This window comes from Drosophila obscura, unplaced genomic scaffold, assembly GCF_018151105.1.
Source record: "Drosophila obscura isolate BZ-5 IFL unplaced genomic scaffold, ASM1815110v1 contig_73, whole genome shotgun sequence".
Taxonomy (NCBI): Eukaryota; Metazoa; Arthropoda; class Insecta; order Diptera; family Drosophilidae; genus Drosophila; species Drosophila obscura.
In genome coordinates this window covers 2103886-2123799 of record NW_024542865.1, presented here as the reverse complement: position 1 = coordinate 2123799, position 19914 = coordinate 2103886, and the positions used below count along the sequence as shown (strand labels likewise).

The 19914-nt window shown below is 42.9% G+C and overlaps 5 protein-coding genes across 6 annotated transcripts; 2 read left to right on the top strand and 3 right to left on the bottom strand.

Annotated features, from left to right (window-relative positions):
• Positions 1-510: 510 nt before the first annotated feature.
• LOC111065181 (mediator of RNA polymerase II transcription subunit 20) lies at positions 511-1650 on the bottom strand. The gene has a single exon (XM_022353203.2). The coding sequence runs from the start codon at positions 1548-1550 to the stop codon at positions 741-743; it is 810 nt and encodes a 269-aa protein (XP_022208895.2). The 5' UTR covers positions 1551-1650; the 3' UTR covers positions 511-740.
• A 453-nt stretch (positions 1651-2103) lies between these two features.
• Positions 2104-9487, top strand: LOC111065179 (gamma-tubulin complex component 3). The gene is made up of 5 exons (XM_022353201.2): positions 2104-2570; positions 2634-4154; positions 4222-4414; positions 4484-4805; positions 7982-9487. The coding sequence occupies exons 1-5, from the start codon at positions 2450-2452 to the stop codon at positions 8711-8713; spliced, it is 2889 nt and encodes a 962-aa protein (XP_022208893.2). The 5' UTR covers positions 2104-2449; the 3' UTR covers positions 8714-9487.
• On the bottom strand, positions 5076-5979 carry LOC111065183 (peroxisomal multifunctional enzyme type 2). Its single transcript, XM_022353206.2, has 2 exons — positions 5798-5979; positions 5076-5499 (listed from the first exon to the last, which is right to left on the bottom strand). The coding sequence occupies exons 1-2, from the start codon at positions 5928-5930 to the stop codon at positions 5285-5287; spliced, it is 348 nt and encodes a 115-aa protein (XP_022208898.1). The 5' UTR covers positions 5931-5979; the 3' UTR covers positions 5076-5284.
• LOC111065182 (probable methylthioribulose-1-phosphate dehydratase) lies at positions 6911-7859 on the bottom strand. Its single transcript, XM_022353204.2, has 3 exons — positions 7657-7859; positions 7126-7596; positions 6911-7053 (listed from the first exon to the last, which is right to left on the bottom strand). The coding sequence occupies exons 1-3, from the start codon at positions 7782-7784 to the stop codon at positions 6960-6962; spliced, it is 693 nt and encodes a 230-aa protein (XP_022208896.2). The 5' UTR covers positions 7785-7859; the 3' UTR covers positions 6911-6959.
• A 344-nt stretch (positions 9488-9831) lies between the features above and the next one.
• LOC111065077 (AP-3 complex subunit delta) lies at positions 9832-19692 on the top strand. Of its 2 annotated transcripts, none has more exons than XM_022353045.2 (13): positions 9832-10098; positions 11611-11706; positions 13118-13246; positions 13451-13591; positions 13669-13798; positions 13879-14018; positions 14459-14532; positions 16827-16975; positions 17049-17725; positions 17804-18509; positions 18574-18735; positions 18808-18940; positions 19005-19692. In XM_022353045.2, the coding sequence occupies exons 1-13, from the start codon at positions 10003-10005 to the stop codon at positions 19621-19623; spliced, it is 3252 nt and encodes a 1083-aa protein (XP_022208737.2). In that variant the 5' UTR covers positions 9832-10002; the 3' UTR covers positions 19624-19692. The 2 variants fall into 2 exon arrangements, with proteins under 2 accessions (XP_022208737.2, XP_022208736.2); XM_022353044.2 differs by lacking the exon at positions 14459-14532 and adding an exon at positions 15753-15826 and having other exon boundaries at positions 9833-10098.
• The last annotated feature ends 222 nt before the right edge of the window (positions 19693-19914 follow it).

Sequence of the window (19914 nt, the reverse complement as noted above, 5' to 3'; positions counted from 1 at the left end):
ACCAATTGTTATTATCTATAGTTATATTTTTTTGTACTTCCTTAAAAAGAAAATCTTGCATAGATACGTTTTATTTTCGTGTGTGTGTGTGTGTGTGAGAAGACTAGCGCCACGGCGTACACATAATTATGTTTAAAATATACATACCTATACATATATATATATATAAATATATATATATATTCCACATGAACCATGAACTCCACATACAGAAAATAACTTTCCTTTTGGTAAACAATTTGGTTGTTTTTTTTTTTTTTTTTGTAATTCGAAAGGATAATAATTGCATTTTATATTTTAAGAAGTTTCCACTTTTCCTACAACCCCTTTTAGTTTTTTTTTTCGTTGTATAACAGTTGGATGCGAAATCAGGTTAACAAAATCTTTTTGTTGTACAAAAAAAAAAGAAAAGAAAACTCATGGAAAACCCATCAAAAACCAAAACTAAACAAAAACACATTGAAGAGGAAAAATTCGAAATTTTTTTACTCCAGCTATATATATTTTTTTAAGACGATTACACACAGACACGGAAAAAGAGAGGAGAGGAAACACACTCACCACAACCCTACACATCTATATATAATATATATAACTATTGTGTTAAAAATATACATTACAAAAATAAAACCATTGAGTAGTTGTTTCTTTCTTCAATGAATCGTTCGTTCGTCCATCGTTCAGTCAGTCTCCAGTAGTGTCACTGCAGGAGCATCGGGCGGCTCCAGCTTGACCTCGCATCAGGATCGGATCATGCCCAGGCCCCCCGTCGCACCCATCACCGGCGAGGGGGACATGTGGACGGGCTGCTGCTGCTGTTGTTGTTGTTGCTGTTGTCCACCCAGTGTTTGAATGCCGCTGGTGCCGCTGAGGGATCCATGCATGGACACATGCTTCCGATAGTTGGTGAACTGCTCCAGATATTGCTTGACCGTATCCGTGGGCTCGTACATGTCGTTGTGCTTGGGATGCATCTGCTGCTGGCCCATGGCCGTCATGATGGTCTGTGTGCCAAAGTACGAGGGGAAATCCTTGCCCACATTGATGTTGAGGAAACCCTGCAGCATCTCGCGTATCATCTCCCAGCAGTAGGCCAGTATCATGCACGACTTGTACTCGATCTCGATGAGGATGCCCTTGAAGTGCTCCATCATGGTGACGGATCCGAGCTTGATCACAAAGTCGCCGTACTCGAACCGGGCGCCACGTGATTCAATCTTTGTCTGCTTCTTGGAGGTGAATGTGTTGGTCATTTTGAGCATCAGCAGATCGAATATGCTGTCGGCCACCAGGGAGACCTGCTTCCCGGTCCCACTGTCGATGATCGAAAACGTCGAGGCTGGATACTCCGAGTTGTGCAGCACATGCACCGCCCGTCCCGGTGTACCATTGTGCGGCTGCGGTGTCGAGATGAAGGTCTCGCAGTCGACCAGGAATTGGCCGGCATGCGTAGCGCCAAGCGAGAGCAGACGCTTACCCAGGTAATCGATGATATGGGCGCCAGATTTACCCTCGGGCATGGGATACGGTTGTAGCACAGTCACGCCCATACCAAAGTTTTAATAAGTTTTTTCTAGTCCTTTTTATTTTATTTTTGTTTGCGAAATTATTATGGCTAACAAGTATCGAATGTGCTCTCTGAAGTATCGATGCAACCGAACAAATCATCGATGGTGTACACAATCGATGGTATCGATGGTATGGATTGAATTGGACAATTTGAACTGCGAAAAGTATCAAAATCATTCATATATTCTAAGAAAATAAAAACAATAAGGAAATAAAGATTGATGCGTTTTAATATTTCATAACTACCACAAATATCTGATGGTTTTTGTTTAAGGGCAGCTTACATATTTGATGTTTTATTTTATTTTTAAATGCTTTCGCTTAATTGGTTAGTGGTATGTAAGTTATTTAATTTGAATTATTAATTCTTGTGGTTTATATATAAACTTCTTAATTAATTTGTCTCAACTCGTTCTGGCATTTTGTGGGGGTGTTCAATTTTGCCGGGCAAAATACTATCGATGGTGCATTGCCGAAGCAATCGATGAGTGGCTAATTTTTCAATGGCGCTATCGATATTCGTTTTCTGACACTTGGTAACACTGCATTCTTGTACATTTGTTGGTATTATGATAGTTTATTAAATTGATTGTTTATTAAATTCGCGGTCACTTCATGGTTAAGCAAATGCTGCATTTTCGCTAAACGCCACAGTCTCAGCAGATCTCAATAACGAAACAGTGTGCATAGGCAGTTTACCAAAGTTTTTGCCAAACAGTTGCTCGTCTTTTTGTTTCCCCCTGCATCGACCAACGCCATATCCAACGCTTGTTGGAATCTCGTCGCTGTTTGTGGTTTGGATTTGCGCGCGCGGGTAAAAAAAAAAAATTTGTAACATTTTCCGAGTGAATAAAATTTGGCTCGTCTTGCAACGAAAACAATGTCCAACTACTCAAATGACACAGAGGAGCTGAGTCCAGCGACTCCAATCCACTATATAACGAAACTGCTGTCGGATATATGCCTATCCATAAACGGCCCCCAGCACGCCGAGGAGCATGGTAAGTGTTAAGTTATTTGAATTTTACCTCACTGCCCGTTTCTCACGGATTCATCTCCGTCAGATCGTCTGGTTAACAATGCCTTGAATAGCATAATGGAAAAGCCCAACTCGCTGAGCGAATCGGGGCCGATCTTGAGCGAGGACGATTGTGTGATCAAAATAATGCATATACTCAACTCAAAGCCGAATCCAAATGGCAATCGGGAGGAGCTGCCCGGGAATCTGTTCCTGAAAACGTACACAAAGTTCTTGAAGCTGAGCACGGATGAAAAGCGACGCGAAGACGTCATGAATTTCTTGCTGAATATTCTGGATAATGAAGAGTCGACGTTCTTGCGTCCCACGAATTTGATGCGCAATGGCAAGATTGGCGGTGGTGGTGATGGTCCCAGGGATATGCGACCGGTGGTGCCGGACCTCAAGATACCCAATTCCGATGATAGGCAGGAAGATCCGCGTCGCACCATGTCCGACAGCAAGATTGGTGGCCTGCGCACTGGCCCTGAGCTCACAGATAATCTAACAGAGGTGCTCTCTGAGAGATTGACTGGTAGCTATGCCTATCGCCAGCAGCAGAAAAGGGAGCAGCAGCAGCATCAGCAACACCAACAGCAACACCAACAGCAACAGCAACAGAATGGCAGCAGTAGCTCCTTCAACTATGATCCCAGCCAGTCAAGTGCTGGCTTGGGCCAGGAGCAAATGCTCAGCTACACAGAAATGGATGAAAGCTCGGACGCTGTCATGAATGCCATTTTTTCGTTTACGGGCACTCAGGGTAAATATCTACGAAAGGATGTCGTCACTGGGCGCTTCAAGCTGGACACGACGAACATGAAATTGCTGACAACGACCGATGCTGGCCTCCTGCTACGCCTCTCCGAGCTGGGCTACTATCACGATCGTGTGGCCGAATTTGCCGATCCCACGAAGGGTTACAGTGCCCTGGGCTGCATGGGTCAGGCCCTCACATGCTTTCTGCGGAAGGAACTGGCGGACTATCATGGCGAGGTGTCGCTGCTGCACGATCAGGTGAATGCATTCAAGATGGCCCAAGGGCAGGGCGGCAGCTTTACCGCTCGCGAGCGGGAGTGGCACGACAGACAGCAGGAGCCGGTGACGCTATTGCAGCTGCTGATGTGGTACATAAAGCCGCTACATCGTATGCAATGGCTGACCAAAATTACCCATGCCTGTTCGATGAAAAAGGGCGGCGAACTGACATCCGTGGTGTGGGACTATCTGGATCATGGCAATCCAGCGGTGGATAGATTGGTCAATGAACTGCTCACGGCCATGTGTCGACCGCTGGCGCGCATGATCTCCCAGTGGATGCTCGAGGGTGACATCACGGATATACACAGCGAGTTCTTCTTGGAGTCGCTGACCGATGTGGGGCCCGATCGCCTGTGGCATGATAAGTTTCGCTTACGCGTTCCCATGCTGCCGAAATTTATTTGCCAGGAGCTGGCCGATAAAATCCTGAGGACCGGGAAGAGCATTAATTTTCTGCGAGAAGTGTGCGACAAGAACGATTTGGTCAATGACCAGGGGGAGCTGAAAAAGATCATGGAATCGAATGGTACGGAATAAATGCGTGAGGGCAGGGCAGGGCGAGGCAGGCTTATTCAATCGGTTTGTCATTTTAGCTGGCGACATTTTCTCCTACACACAGGACACAAAATGGCATGCCGCCATTGAGATCTGCTATCAGAACACCGCCAAGAATGTCCTCGACTATATGGTGGGTCCCCACAAGCTTCTGGATCATTTGCAATGCATGCGCCGGTACTTACTGCTCGGCCAGGGTGATTTTGTCAGCGTATTTATCGAGCATATGAAGTGAGTCCTTGCCCCCAGCAGCAGCCACTCCAAACCGAATAATCATTAAATAAATCCCACCCGTTTCAGAGATGAACTGGAGAAGCCAGGCACCGAAATCTTTACCCACGATCTGTCGGCCATGCTGGACACTGCCCTGCGCTGCACCAATGCCCAGTACGATGATCCAGAGATCCTAAACCATTTGGATGTGGTGGCACAGAAACCGTTTATGGGTGACAAGGGCTGGGACATTGTTTCGCTGCAGTATGTGGTCCAAGGGCCGCTGGCCACCATGCTGGAGCCGACAATGTGCACCTACAAGGCGCTGTTCAAGCCCCTGTGGCGCATAAAGCACATGGAGTTTGTGCTGTCGACAAAGATCTGGAAGGAGCAGATGACCAACGGAAAGGTGAGTTGGCTTATCCCCCCAGAGCTCTACACTTTTCTTATCACTTTCGAGGGTCACACACTCTCTCTCTCGGCTTTTGCTCTGATCGATAATGCAATTTGGGTGGGGTGTGGAGGGGACTTCGGAGCACTCACTCTTGTGGGCAACAAATTGATTGAGGCGGAGTGGTTCCAGATTAGATTAATGCTCGGGGGCACCTGTAATCTAATCCATGGATGATTACCCATTTCCCGGTACACGCACAGCAAAAGTCTCAAAGGGCATACAAAATGTTAGTTATCCTTATGTATTATTTTCTATATTTTTGATAGAAAAAAAAACACACACACAACTGCCTGCCCGTACAAAAATAACATTAATTAGAGGGTGAAACAAAAACATATGAATACGAAAAAAAAAATAATAATAGATATACAGAAATGTGACTGCTTGGAATGCTGCTGCTGCTGCTGCTGCTGCTGCTCCTTTCTGCCAGCCTCTTACAACTTGGCATCGGTCTTGAGCAGTGGCGCCAGCTTCTGTGTGAGCATTATGTTGCCGGCAATCTTCAATTTTCCCTTCATGAACGCGGCCTGGGGATTGAGCTTGCCGAGGGCAATATCAACCATATCCTCATCGGCCACCGTCAGAGTGGTGTCCACTTTAATGCCCTGTGCGGGTCCCTCATAGGCCTTGGCGTTCTTGCAGTCGAGAGCTAGAAAACAACAACAACAAAAACGCACACACAAAAGATAAGAAATAAGGAAAAAGTAATGTAATGTAAATGTAAATTTGTGTGGCATATAAAAACCAACAAACAGCTGGTGCCGAAGTGCAAAACATTTTGCACTTTGAACTTCCCACAAAACACACACACACACACACACACACGCACACACACGCAAAAAAGACCACGTAAACCCACAGAAAATTTGAGTGTGTGTGTGTTGGGAATATCAGGCAGGGGGTGAGGTGCGGTGCGGTTGCCTAATATTTGTATTTGTATTACTTACTCCATTCCTTGGCCACCTTGCCATCCTTGGTGATTTTATAGACAAACACACCGTTGACAGCCTTGGCCTTAGCCTCGTTTTCCTTCAGGCCATCGATGATTTTCTGGAAAACGGCATCTGACTGAAGACTCATGTTTGGTTGAAGTATTTTTTTTTTTTTGTTTCTCGGGGAACGGGGTGCGCTGTTGTTTTACAAAAGAAAATGTTAATAAATTGGAGTAGCGCGCCCCACACACAAATTGGGGGGGACAAATGCTTACGCCGTGAATGGAAGAATGAGCCAGAAGCGTGCAGAGTCGTTGGTTTTATTGTCTCTCTTGTTCCTTCGTATTCGCCTGTGCCTTGAGGCGAGATAGCGATAGCACGGGTAGCAAGTGTTGCCAACTTTATAAACGCAAATAGCTGTTTTATGTTGAAAAAAAAAATAGCCAACTTTTTTTTTTGGTAGCTACGGTTTTTCTTTTATTATTCATAAAACATCCGTTCATTTTTCCATTACGACACTGGCATTTGCCATTGTACCAATATTATGTTTTATGAGAAAACCCTTTCTACCATGGCAAGGAAAACATACGGACAGATAAGCGAACTTTAGTAATATTATAGCTAGCTATAAATTAGCTGAATTGGCAATACTGGTGAGGGGAGTGTGAGCCGGTATGCTACGGGTGGTTCTCTCACTCCCATTGGTTTTGTCTGTTTGTATTGTGTGATGGTTATTGTGCTCTCTCGCTCACCGCCCGTCCAGCTGATGGCACAGTGACGCCATCAAGTGTAAAAATGGAGCCAATTCAAAAGTTTGCAGCGCAGTTAAGCCAATAGATTATTTTGGGGGATAAAAAACTAGTGCCAGTGGTGGATTTTCAAATTAAATTTATTTTTTTTTGTTCGCCTTGGGTCCACTGTGCAATTGTATGGAGTTTACACTTTAACATTTACCTATCGCACCTAACAGCGAATGTTAAAAGCGCCTGTTATCGACTGTTACTGTTACCAGGCTGTGGACCTCGGGAACAAAGTGCGCAACGAATTCGAAATCACCATAAAACAGAAAGATAAGAAGCCTTGAAGTGGCCAGATAATGGCCCCGCCCGATGCAGGAATGGAACTTTGTTTAAGAAACATTGCTTATATTTTATCAATTGCCAAATGCCAGAATTCTTTATGCCTTGGAGGCATCCACAAACGTCTCCGGGTCGAGGCCAGCCTTCTTCATTTCAACGGCAATTGAGAACAAGTAATCGTAGCACTCAGATCTATATGTGTGTGTGTGCGTGGAAGGAAAGTTAGGAAACCCTTTGCGGCATGCTTATCCATTTGTAACTCACATGGCTTTGGCTTTCTCCCACGTCTGTCCCCATACATAGACGCCGTGGCGTCTGACCAGAACGGCACTGCAGCCGGGATGCTCCATCATGGCCGCGTACATACTGTCGGCCAGGTCACGTTTGTGGAGTGTGTTCTCGATGATGGGCACCACCAATTGCTCGTCATATCGCAGATAACGCTTTTCGGCCTCATCGTACACGCCCTTGATCATCTCCAGGTGCGTGCAGCGGAAGGTCTTCCCCGGCCACAGGAGCGTGGCCATCACCGCATGCTGGGAGTGGGTGTGTATGACGGCGCCGGCATTGCGGTGTCGGTAGGCCATCATGAAGACCGGTGTGCACTGGCTCTTTTTCAGGGCTCGTATCTCAGGCGGCATTTGCAGATCCTTGCCATCGATATCCTGAACAAACAGATCCTCCGGTTGCATGCGCTCCTTCTGCACCCCCGACGGGGCTATGTAGATCTCATTGCTATTGTCTGCAATCGTTAGATTTCTTCGTCGTTGCACTGTCAGGTGGTTTATTACTCACTTCAATTTAATGCTCATGCCGCCGCCGGTGCCGGTCGCCCAGCCCAGGTGATAGAATTGCCTGCATAGCGCCGGAATCAATCGCCGTGGATGGTCTTCTGGCAAATCCTCAAAGATTGAACAATACATTTTAAGCTGCAACGTGATGAGACTACAAGATAAAACAAAGACAAGCTTAACTTTTCAAAAGACAAATCTCAAATGTAAACAAAATGTTAGCTTCGATAAACGATGATATCGATGGTGGCAACAGTGTTGCCACCTCTCTTTTAGTCCCCACATATGGCGCCTTTTACTTATTTAATTTTCCGTTTGATTATTTTCAGAAACTACGCAAAATGAGTGCTGAAATTGCCCATGCTTCGTACAGGCTTCACCTCTTTACATCCGAGATTATGCATTTCATCCATCAAATGCAGTACTACGTTCTGTTTGAGGTCATCGAGTGCAATTGGGTGGAGCTGCAGGAGAAAATGAAGCAGGCGACCGGACTGGATGAGATACTCAGTGCCCATGAGCGTTTCCTCGATACCATTACCGTGGGATGTTTCATCAATTCGATGACCGACAAGGAACGGCACCTGGAGGCCGTGTTCGAGAACATCATAGCCCTGGAAATCTGGCAGGCCAGATTCTACAAGGATTGCTTTAAAGAGCAAAACGACCGCGATGTGTTGGAGGGAAAAATTGCCCACTCTGAGAAGGAGGGCCGCTTTGGCGTCACCACAGAAGAGAAAATGGAACGGGATCAGGAGCGAAAGATGTTCGAGCAGAAGGTGATTATCGCCTGTCGTGGACTCGACGACATTTCCTGTAACTACGAGAAAGCAGTGACTGGCTTTATGATGGGCCTCAACTGCAGCGAAGATCCACAGCTTCAGCTCTTCGGCACACGGCTCGATTTCAATGAGTTCTACAAGAAGCGCGACACCAATCTCAGCAAGCCCCTTACCTTTGAGCATATGCGCATGAGCAATGTGTACAATAGTAATAGAAATAATCCAATCGGTAGTCGTTTCGTGATCAATTCCCAGGCATCATCATCACCAGCAATGTAACAGCTAATTTCAGATCGCTTTTCGCGTTCAATCATAGTCCATCAGCCATATTCATGTGCCAAGAACAGCAGCAGCCACAATGCTGTCAAAGATGATGACATTTTCCATATTAATTATGATATAAGACCTGGGGGCTCATGTAGTTGCGGAATATTATAGATATCAGTATACGCTAAATCTCACAGTTCTGCTAAATGTGATCTGTACGAGCACCAAATCGACAGCATCTCATATTTCGAAAAATCTGGCACAATCTATACAGCATTTTAGTATAATTTGGTTGCTATAAGCGAACCGATAGGAAATCGGGATAAAGTATTAAAGTGAATTTTTTTTTTTTTCTATTCAAGGGCCACAATGTTTATTTTTACTTAACAAATATTGGAACTTGTTTTATTTATTCCAATGGTGATAGACAGCCAGCTTAAAAGCTGAGAATGCGCCCTCAAAATGGATTGGTCAATTGTTATTAAACAAAGGCTTTAGAACCGAGATTGTAGAGTATAGAAACGTTTTATAATGCAAATGTTTGAAACAGTTTGAATGTCTTTTTGGTCAATTTTTTTTCCAGATTATTGGGTGTGTGTACATATATGTACATAGAGGGACTAAGCTCACAAAAACTTGGTAAGAATGCTTACATTTTGCCGCAAATGTTTTGGTTAGTTGTTAAGAAAAAAGCAAAGTATTTTAAATGTTGAAAGGAGTCGGAATGTAAATAATTTGTTGTAGACCAGCTGTAATTGAAATAAATGTTAAATCGGGAAAGAAAGATTTAAATGTTGGTTTTATTTTGAAAGCCGAAAAAAGTCAGCTAGCAAACACAGGGATGATATTCGTATGAAACCGATAAGACATTTTTCCAATGAAATTTTGTTGCTGCACTTTGTCGTATCAGTTACATACGAACATCTTCCCTGTTTTTGCGAGCTAAGACTTTTTTCGAAACTGAGTAGTATGCTTTTTTTCCTCCTCAGAATTGTAAAAACTATTATTGGTCGGTGATTTTCAGCTTGGCGGCTCTCATGCTATATGATATATAATATATGGACGCACGAAAAAAATCCATCGATTCATCGCAAAATTCCACAACCATCGATAGTGTCATCGATGGTTTGGCAGCCCTAGCAGCAATTTTTGCAAGTGCAGAAAAAAAGAAAACAAAATAGAAAAAGACGGAAGTGTGCTGCCGGTGACAGAATTGCCAATATATATATAATAAAATCAGTGTCTGCTGCTGGCCCTATACAGTTAAAATTGCAACCAAACGATAGCAGCACACCACGAATATGGCATTAAAAAAAGTGAAGGGAAATTTTGAGCGTATGTTTGATAAAAACTTAACAGATCTGGTGCGCGGCATAAGGAACAACAAGGATAATGAGGTAAGCCCTGGGTTTGTTGTTACTGTTCCAGTGCATGTGTGCACCCACTCCCACTCCGCCCACATAATCCGTAGTCCCCTTAATTACAACTTTGCTAATTGGCTGACAAATTTCATTTGCATTAAGGGAATTTTGTTAGAGTTTGTAACAGAACGCGTACGTGTGCATGTTTGTCGTGTGTCTCATTGGTGTGTGTAGGTGTGTACGTTGGCATCTGCCAACAATGCAAAAGGAAAAGAACACAGTCTCGCTCTCCCCCCCACAACAACTCCCGCCACTCAATTAGCGGCATTTCGCTTAGGCCCTAAATGCTTTTATGTCAAATTCTGACCAATTTCCCTTCACGCCAGCACTGGCTTGTCTGATGTGTTTTGTAGCAGGAGGGTACGTACACGACGGCGCACGTTTTATCAAATATTTACCCATGTAAATTCCCCTGGACAGAGCTTGCTCTTGGTCCTTATCAGCTGTGCTGTGGCACCCCCCCTCACACACAGATGTTTCTGCTTGTGTGTATGTTTTCTCTTTGCTTTGCTTTTCTGCCCCTCAGGATATATAGTCTCTCTTATGGATTAACTAACTGTTCCTTAAGCTCTGTTTCTTTATGTTCGAACTTATTGCAATGCACTCATGTATGTACATATGTCTGTATGTATGGTGTAAGTTTTCTCTTTTCCACCTCTCTGGCGTTTGTTTTGTTGTTTGTTTTTCGATGACGCCCACAATATTCAAATCGGAGGGGAATGAGAGGAGGCCTTATGATTTTTGGAGAGCAGGAAAAATATACAAGTAACGGTGCCTCAAGCCATCTTTTTGTCTATTCGAACTCGCTGATTTCGCCTTGGTCTGTTGGCCTCTTTGGCCTTGCCATTAATTTCATATTATACCCTTGAAGAAAGCAAGAAAGAGAGAGCGAGAGCGAGGTATTATGATTTTGATCAATTGTTTGCCACACAAAGTACGAAGATCGGAAATGGTTAGCAAAGATCTAGAACTCAGGGATCTGGATCCAGCTTTCTGCCATCTTTTTGGGCTGTCCGAATGGTTGAAAAACAAGTCTTTATAAATGTAATAATAAAATGCAGTATCATGAGTAGAAATGTACATAAATCAGCTAAATGAATAGATCAAAATCCAATAAAGAAATATTTGATATATAGAACGATCAATCTCCCAGGGTATCAAAAGCTTCGGTCCCCTGAACATAGTCTTGCTTTCTTATTTTCTGATTCCACGACGTCGTCATGCGAGAGAGAAAGAAGAAATTCACAAATTGCTGATTTATGCCTTGGTATTTGTACTAATTCGTGTGCGTGTGTGTGTGTTTTGGGGTGGTATGGAGGGGATGCACTGATAGCGCCCAAGAAAAGATTTTTGTTTCTTTGCTGCCTTGCACATTTCCCAAAACCAGATTCGGTGTGGCAATATATTATATTAAATAGATGTGTATTATATGGATAATAATAATTGTTTGAATCTACATACATATTTATGTGCTCTTTTCTATTGCAGGCCAAATACATATCGACATGCATTGAGGAGATCAAACAGGAGCTGCGACAGGACAATATCAGCGTCAAATGCAATGCCGTGGCCAAGCTGACCTACGTAAGTCCTCACTCTATCTACTGATTTAAGTGGCCAGCTCTTTTGCGTGTGCCCTCGCATAATGTCTATGTCTGGGACGGGCCATTCAAGGACTATATTCTGTACATTCTGCACTTGAAATTTGCCACCAAATTGCCAGCAGGCACATGGCACCCAGGCACCCATGGGGGACCCTTGTATGCAAGTCCTGACAATAAATACAAATTAAAATGGGAAAGGTTCGAAGTTGATATACCCTTTAAGGCTTAAACAGCTTTATTTTGTATTTCATATATTGCATAAATATATGTCCTGGAGACCGCAAACTGTTTCCCTTTATAATTAGTTCATCAATCTATTCACCATCAATTATTTCATTAAAAACGGCAAGTTGCTTGCAAAGATATGGGGATTTTTTCCTCTTCAGAAATGTTGGCGCTTTTCAGTTGAGGCTTCTTTCGATTAAAATCATCATAGCCTCCTCTTCAAGGGTATTGTAGTACAAGTAACAAGGAAGCGAATAGGTGGAAGAACAATTTGAAAACAAAGCATAGAAGAAGAGAAAAAATTTGGTAAGGACAAAGAGTGGGGAGGGAAGGCAGAACAAAACAACTGCAATACCACCAAGAAAGGAATATAGCGACGCTACTCTCTGGTTGCCCGATTGCTTTGATACCCTATGGCAGATTGATATTTATACCCGTACTCAAAAAGAGTTAATGGGTATATTGTATTTGTGGCAAAAGTGGATATGTGTAACGCAGAGAAGGAAACGTTTCCGACCCCAGAAAGTATATATATTCTTGATCAGCATCAATAGCCGAGTCGATATAGCCATGTCTGTCTGTCCTGTCCGCCCTGATAAGCGCCTAGTTCTCAGAGACTATAAGAGCTAGAGCAACCAAATTAAAAAATTATACTGACTGAGTACGGGCTTAAGAGTAGAGTCGCATCCACAGAAGCGACGCACACGTTCCTTCTCCTTTTTATTTAGTAAATTAATTTTTTAAAAATGATCTTTTGTATGCTATATTAACTCTAAAAGTTTGAGTGGTGCTTAGAACTCGAAGAAGTAGATTTATAATCTATGGTGTCCTATGGAGATTCTGCCATGCCTTGTTTGCATTACACACATCCCCGCTCCGTCATCAAGGGTATCAAAGGGAGAAGGAGGTGCTGCGGGATGGAACAATGTTGTAGAAAAAAGGTGGCAAAAAACTAACTAAAAGCTAACAAAGCAGGAAGGGAAGCCACTGATATGAAGAGATGGAGAGAGGGAGGTTGAAGGTTGGGTGTGGGTGTGGGTGTGGGTGTGGGAGACAGATTTCTACGCTAACGAGTCCTTTGGTCTATTCTTAAACACACACCCCTATAAAGAAAGAAATATACCTTGCTAGAAAAATGTTAATATTTATTGATTTGCACTTGACAGATACAAATGCTTGGCTACGACATCTCCTGGGCAGGCTTCAACATCATCGAGGTGATGAGTTCGTCACGTTTTACCTGCAAGCGTATCGGCTATCTGGCAGCCAGTCAGTGCTTTCATCCCGATAGCGAGGTAAGACGAATCGTTCAATACATGTCATGTATGTATGTATGTACATACGTGTGTCTACCTACCTACGTCAGTCTCAAGGAAGGCCGTGCGTGTGTGCTGTGGCACGTGAGAACATTTCTTGGCATCTCTGGGGGGTCTCCAGCTTATGCCTGATTTAAAATACCCACTGCTAATAATAAATCATGCAACATAAATATCTTATAGCTGCTCATGCTGACGACGAACATGATACGCAAGGATCTCAATTCACAGAATCAGTATGACGCTGGTGTGGCGTTAAGCGGCCTAAGTTGTTTCATATCGCCCGATTTGTCACGCGATTTGGCCAATGATATTATGACACTGGTAAGGCTGTAGAGGAGGAAAAACCACTCAATTTAAATTTCAATTCAATTTCAATTTATTTTGTCCTCCCATTTTAGATGAGCTCTACGAAACCTTATCTGCGCATGAAAGCCGTCCTAATGATGTATAAAGTATTTCTACGCTACCCCGAAGCACTGCGACCTGCCTTTCCAAAACTCAAAGAGAAACTGGAAGATCCCGATCCAGGTCAAAACTCAAAACTCATACAACAAATACCCATTCAAGCGAGACTCATACTAATGGCATTTATTTGTTGTATCTTGCAGGTGTTCAATCGGCTGCCGTGAATGTCATTTGTGAATTAGCGCGTAAGAATCCAAAAAACTATTTACCTTTGGCGCCAATCTTCTTCAAGCTGATGACCACATCGACCAACAATTGGATGCTGATCAAGATCATAAAGCTGGTGAGCGCTTCGTTTCAATTATCCCACTCGATTCTCCCCTCCCCCCCTCAATTATGTATTTTCCCTGCCACCAATTCACATGAAATTGATCATTTATGGAATTGAGATTATTTTCATATTTATATTTTGGATAATTTCCCTTTGTGTTCTGTTCCGTTTGTTCCATGGACAAACCACAGATTTCATTTTGCAATATACTAACTGTCTTTATGATACATTAATTATTGTCTTGACAAACAAACAAACAAACGAAAAATGTTTAATTAACACTACAACTACTCCTCCTCCTTCCCTCTGCTCCCACTCCATCTGCCTACTCCAAAAAAAAAAAACCAAACAAAAATAAAAATAAATATACAAACCAAAAACATTTAACAAAATGAAATGAATATACAAACAAACAAAAAACAATCAAAAATAAAAATTCAAATGAATTTTAGTTCGCGAGCCTCACGACAATTGAACCGGCGCTGGGACGCAAATTGACTCAGCCCCTAATCGAAATTATTTCCAGGTTTTTATCGGCGCGCTTTTATTTATTTATCTGAAAAAAAAATATCAAAAACAAAACGACAAATCCAAGAAAAAAAAAACCAGCACGCGCTTTGATTTACTCCTAACGCATTTTACTATATATTTCCCATTTAGTTTTTAATTTTTTTTTGTGTTTTTGGGAACCAAACAATTTGTTGTTTTTGTTGGTTTATATGTTGTTTAAATGGAAGCCACATAGTTTATGGTATTATTGAATTTAGAGTTTGTGTTTTTATTTTGTATTTCATTCGATTTGAAGGTGCAATTATTGTAAGGTTAGAGGTGCTGTGCTCTCTCTCCCTCTATGGATTGTCTCCCAGCATTCATATCACTATCACACACCCACAACCACACCCACACCCACACCCACACCCACATGAGCGTCGTCATTGATTATGGATTATTAATTGTATTTTTTTTATGGTATTTGAATTCAAAATTACATTTGCAATTTCAACACACCCCAACCCACACTTGAACGTTGAAATTTGTTGAAAGCACCAGCCAGCCAGATGTTTTACACAATTAACAGAAGCTCAATGGAAAGTATCAGCAGCAGATTGGTGTTTGAAATTTAAAATAAAAGTCGATAAGGCGCACTCGCCTCGAACACGAAAAACCACCAAAACACGACAATCAATCAGCTCTTTTTCTATATCACCCACCTACCACCCACCACCAACCACCCCCTTATACCTTTTCGGCTTCATTTGCTTGATTTATGAATAATGAACACCCAAAAAATTACAAAACATTATGTATTTATTTTGCTGAAAACAAAAAAAAACAAACCTTAAAAATGTATGAAAAAAATAGAGGGCCCCTCTAAATACAGATCATACGAGTATTCTATGTAAAAACACACGCATCAAATACATCATGAGAACTGGAAAGGACATACGGAAGTGAAATACAAAAATTAAAAAAGAAAAAAGAAAAATTAATTTTTAAAGTCAGGTTTTTACAATGTTTTTTTTTGAGACAGGTTTTAAATGAGAAAAATATCGTTTAGTGATTTTTTTATGATTTTTGTTATTGTTTATAGGTTTATAGGTCTATTGGTTTTAGTTATTAGATTTTAGATTTTAGTTCTAGTTTTAGTTGTGAAGATAGGGAAACTCTCTGTACTGTGTTTTTTGATTGTATGTAAAATTAAATTATAATTTGTTGCTTGTTTCTTTTTTCTCTTTGCATTTGCAGTTTGGCGCTTTAACTCCCTTAGAACCCCGGCTAGGAAAGAAATTAATAGAACCACTCACAAATCTAATTCATAGGCAAGTCTCTTAATTCATTCCAAAACAAACTACAAAAAAAAAAAAAAACAAATGCAGTAAAGAACAAAACAAATTTAAAAAAAAAAAATATACCTATATATGGAAAATATATGGAAAAGCGAATGCAAACAAAATAAAAAAAAAAAAGAAAAAGAAAGGATCGATGAACGAACGAAAGTTGCTGCTGCTCTGTCAGTCAGTCTCTCCATCGATGATTGAATGATTGATTACTTACTTGATTCTGGCTTCTTATGTCCGTCTTTCCTCTATATACTACAATGTGTACATATATGTAACTCGTATCTTTAACATATATGTATAACCTAAAAAAAAAAACAACAACAAATACTACTACTATGTATAACCATCCCGCTCTATTTTGTGTTTTGGATATTTTGTTTGCTTGTCTCCGAGAGCACTTTCCACGAAAGAAAAGAACCCCAGAAAGATGGATGTGTGTGTGTGTGTGTGTGTGTGTGTGTGTGTGTGTGTGTGTGTGTGTGTGTGTGTATTAAAGCAGAAGAAAGCTAAATAAAAAAATAAAATATCAAAAACATTTTTTTGCTGCTGGCTCTCTGCTCTGCTTTCTGTTTTTTCTTTTTTTTATGTTTTTATGTGTTGCATTTGATGCTGCTGCAGCTGCTGCTTAAAATATTATATATATATGTATGTATATGTATGTATGTACCCACATATTTTGTCTGTAGATATTTATTGTCGTTGTTTTGCTATCGCTATTGCCATATATGTATATATATTGCTATTGTTGCTGCCTACCTAATATTGTCGTTGTAGAAGTGCAAATTTTGATACGCTTTAAACGCTGCTTACTCTTTAATACAAAATTCTTCTTTTCACCAAACCAAACCAACAAACAAACCAAAAACGAAAACGAAACAAAACAAAAAAAACTATCAAAATCCAAACGAAATGAAAAACCACAAAAACAAAAACCAAATCCCAAAACAAACAAACGAACAAAACAAAATCAAATCAACAGCACCTCGGCGATGAGTCTTTTGTATGAATGCATAAACACGGTGATAGCGGTGCTCATCAGCATCAGCAGTGGCATGCCCAACCACAGTGCCTCCATACAGCTTTGTGTGCAAAAGTTGCGCATACTCATCGAAGATTCCGATCAGAATTGTAAGTACTAGAATTTGTTCCAGATAATCATTTTGCTCATACCCTTATTTATTATTTTTTGTATTTGTTATAGTAAAATATCTGGGGCTGCTGGCCATGTCCAAGATCTTGAAGACTCATCCGAAGAGCGTGCAGGCGCACAAAGATCTAATATTGGCGTGCCTGGACGACAAGGATGAGTCGATACGGCTGCGTGCCTTGGATCTGCTGTATGGCATGGTCTCCAAAAAGAATCTCATGGAGATTGTGAAGCGTCTGCTCGGTCACATGGAGCGTGCCGAAGGCTCTGCCTATCGCGATGAGCTGCTCTACAAGGTGATCGAGATCTGTGGCCAGAGTTCCTATCTGTATGTGACGAATTTCGAATGGTATCTGACGGTGCTCGTTGAACTGATCCAATTGGAGGCGGGCTCACGGCACGGCCGATTGATAGCCGAACAGCTGCTGGATGTGGCCATCCGTGTGCCGGTTGTACGTCAATTTGCTGTGAACGAGATGACCAATCTGCTGGACACATTCACAGTGTCGGCCCAGAGCAATTCCATGTACGAGGTGCTCTATGCGGCCGCCTGGATTGTTGGCGAGTTTGCCGGCGAACTGGAGGACGCCGAGAAGACGTTGAATATACTGCTGCGTCCGCGGCAGCTGCCCGGCCACATACAGGGCGTCTATGTGCAAAATGTGATTAAATTGTTTGCCCGCCTGGCAACCACATGCCTGGAACTGCAGGATCTGCCGGGCATTGTTCGAGTGAGTTGGGGTCCCAAGGCTGGCTTATTCTCTGTCCCTCGAGTTGCTCCAGCTGCTAATCCCACGCATATTTTCCAGCTCTGCGATCATGTCTTGGACAAGCTGCAGCATTTCAACGGCTCCAGCGACATTGAGGTGCAGGAGCGAGCCAGCTCCGCTTGCATGCTCATCGAAATGCTGCGCAGTCAGCTGACAGCGACAGTGGCAGAGACAGAGACGGCGACGGCGACAATGACAGATGAATCATCCATGGGCATGGAGACAGCCGAGAGCGGCGGTGGCGGCGGCGGCGGCGGCATACCAACGCTGGCCATTGAGATTGTGCAGGAGATGACGCTGCTTTTTGCTGGGGAACTGATACCAGTGGCGCCCAAGGCACAGCGAAAGGTGCCGCTGCCGGATGGCCTGGATTTGGATGAATGGATCAATGCCCCACCGCCGGAGGATAATCCGAGCAGCTCCTCCTCGGAGCATGACAAGGAGGAGCTGTTTGTGAGTGCCGCCCAAGCGGCAGGAGCAGGAGCGGGTCACGATGCCAGCCATGCTGGAGCGGGCAAGCGACGCAAGAGCCTCGAGCTAACGCCCGAACAAATGGAGCGACAGCGCCTGGCCCGTCTCATCGAGCAGTCGAATAATCCGCATTACCTGAAATCAACGAATGCCTCCGCCTCCGGCTCGGCTGGAGGGGCATCGTCGAATGCGGATCAATATGACAACATAGACGATATACCCATAACGGAGCTGCCCCTGGATATGGAGGGGGTGGCGGCACTGCGTGTGGGCGGTAAGTGGATACCCACAGTTGGATAAATCCCATTTGCTAAGTGCCATTCCATCTCATTCTTTAGTGACTAAGCGCTCGGATAAGTATCTGCAGGATCAACAGGCAGCGGCGGCCTTGCAGGGCGGCGGTGCGGGCAAAGATGGCAAAAAGAAGCATAAAAAGAGTAAAAAGAGCAAAAAGGCTAAAAACAAAGTGGCCTACAACAGCAGCTCCGAATCGGATGGCGGTAAGAGTGCCCCTGCCCCGCCTTCAGGAATATTTCTGATAATATATTTTTGATATTTTTTATTCAAAATAGAACCGAAACCCTTGCACATTGTCAACACCACACTGGACATGCCCGAGGGTGTGTCGCTATCAGACAGCGAGGACAAGGATGGCAAATACGATCCCAATGATCCACACAGAGCTTTGGACATTGAACTGGATATGTGAGTGTTGATTATCCATTTGAATCGTTGGGCAAAGTCAACTGAAATCGTTTTCGTTTTTCAGAGCGGACTTTGAGGCGCCTGCGGCCAGCAAATCAGCGTCCAAAAAGTCCAAGGAGGGCAAAGAGAATCTCAAGGTGCCAGCGGAAACAGCGACGAACAGCAGCTCCAAAAAAGAAAAGAAAAAGGACAAGGACAAGTCGAGGGAGCATAAGCGAGAGCGCAAGGCGCCTGCTCAGCCCATGGTCGTTGATCTAATCGATGCCGATACACCCACGCCCAGTCCCAAGCATGCTCCTGCCGCCAACGCCACCGCCACCAACGACAACGCCTCCAACAACACTTCAAGAGCTGTCCTTCCAGATGCAACATCCGAGGAGCATCACAAGCAGCATAAAAAGAAGAGAAACAAGGAGAAATCCAAGGAGACGGCAGCGGTAACAGCGGTAACAGCAGTAGCAGCAAGCGGCAGCATCATCGATGTGGAGAATGATGCCAGCGCGCTGATGGCGTCCAAGACGCACAAGAAGAAGCATAAAAAGGAGAAATCTCGACGAAAGGAAAAGCAGGAAGAATCAGCAAACGCAACCGCAACCGCAACTGAAGCCGTATCCGCGTCCGTGTCGGCAGCCGACTATGAACAGCCACTGGGAATCTCAACGCCCAGCAAAGAGATTTTTTAAATGTTTAAGATCTAAGTTCCATTATTATTATTATTATAATTGTAGCTATTATATACATATATCTACTATATTCCATGATTTTTTGTTTTTGTTTTTTTTTTTTTACATTTTTCTGAATTTTTCTACCCTTTTTTTTGTTTAAAGTTAAACAAACAATTGCCTCCTAACACAAAACTAAACAAATTATCGCTGCGATATAAAAACAAAAACCTTGAACAAAACATTAAAAAATTTATATAGCTACAAAAAACCATAGACATATATGAAATGAAACATAAATATATATAAAAA

Excerpts from the sequence above, each read along its gene's own strand:
- LOC111065181 (XM_022353203.2), bottom strand. The coding sequence starts at position 1,550 with ATGGGCGTGACTGTGCTACAACCGTATCCCATGCCCGAGGGTAAATCT.
- LOC111065179 (XM_022353201.2), top strand. The coding sequence starts at position 2,450 with ATGTCCAACTACTCAAATGACACAGAGGAGCTGAGTCCAGCGACTCCA. Across the intron at positions 2,571-2,633 it reads CCAGCACGCCGAGGAGCATG|ATCGTCTGGTTAACAATGCC; the intron begins GTAAGTGTTAAG and ends CATCTCCGTCAG. Across the intron at positions 4,155-4,221 it reads AAAGATCATGGAATCGAATG|CTGGCGACATTTTCTCCTAC; the intron begins GTACGGAATAAA and ends TTGTCATTTTAG.
- LOC111065183 (XM_022353206.2), bottom strand. The coding sequence starts at position 5,930 with ATGAGTCTTCAGTCAGATGCCGTTTTCCAGAAAATCATCGATGGCCTG. Across the intron at positions 5,500-5,797 it reads CAAGGTGGCCAAGGAATGGA|CTCTCGACTGCAAGAACGCC; the intron begins GTAAGTAATACA and ends GTTGTTTTCTAG.
- LOC111065182 (XM_022353204.2), bottom strand. The coding sequence starts at position 7,784 with ATGTATTGTTCAATCTTTGAGGATTTGCCAGAAGACCATCCACGGCGA. Across the intron at positions 7,597-7,656 it reads GGCATGAGCATTAAATTGAA|CAATGAGATCTACATAGCCC; the intron begins GTGAGTAATAAA and ends TGCAGACAATAG. Across the intron at positions 7,054-7,125 it reads TGGGAGAAAGCCAAAGCCAT|ATCTGAGTGCTACGATTACT; the intron begins GTGAGTTACAAA and ends ACACACATATAG.
- LOC111065077 (XM_022353045.2), top strand. The coding sequence starts at position 10,003 with ATGGCATTAAAAAAAGTGAAGGGAAATTTTGAGCGTATGTTTGATAAA. Across the intron at positions 13,592-13,668 it reads CCAATGATATTATGACACTG|ATGAGCTCTACGAAACCTTA; the intron begins GTAAGGCTGTAG and ends CTCCCATTTTAG. Across the intron at positions 18,510-18,573 it reads GGCGGCACTGCGTGTGGGCG|TGACTAAGCGCTCGGATAAG; the intron begins GTAAGTGGATAC and ends CTCATTCTTTAG.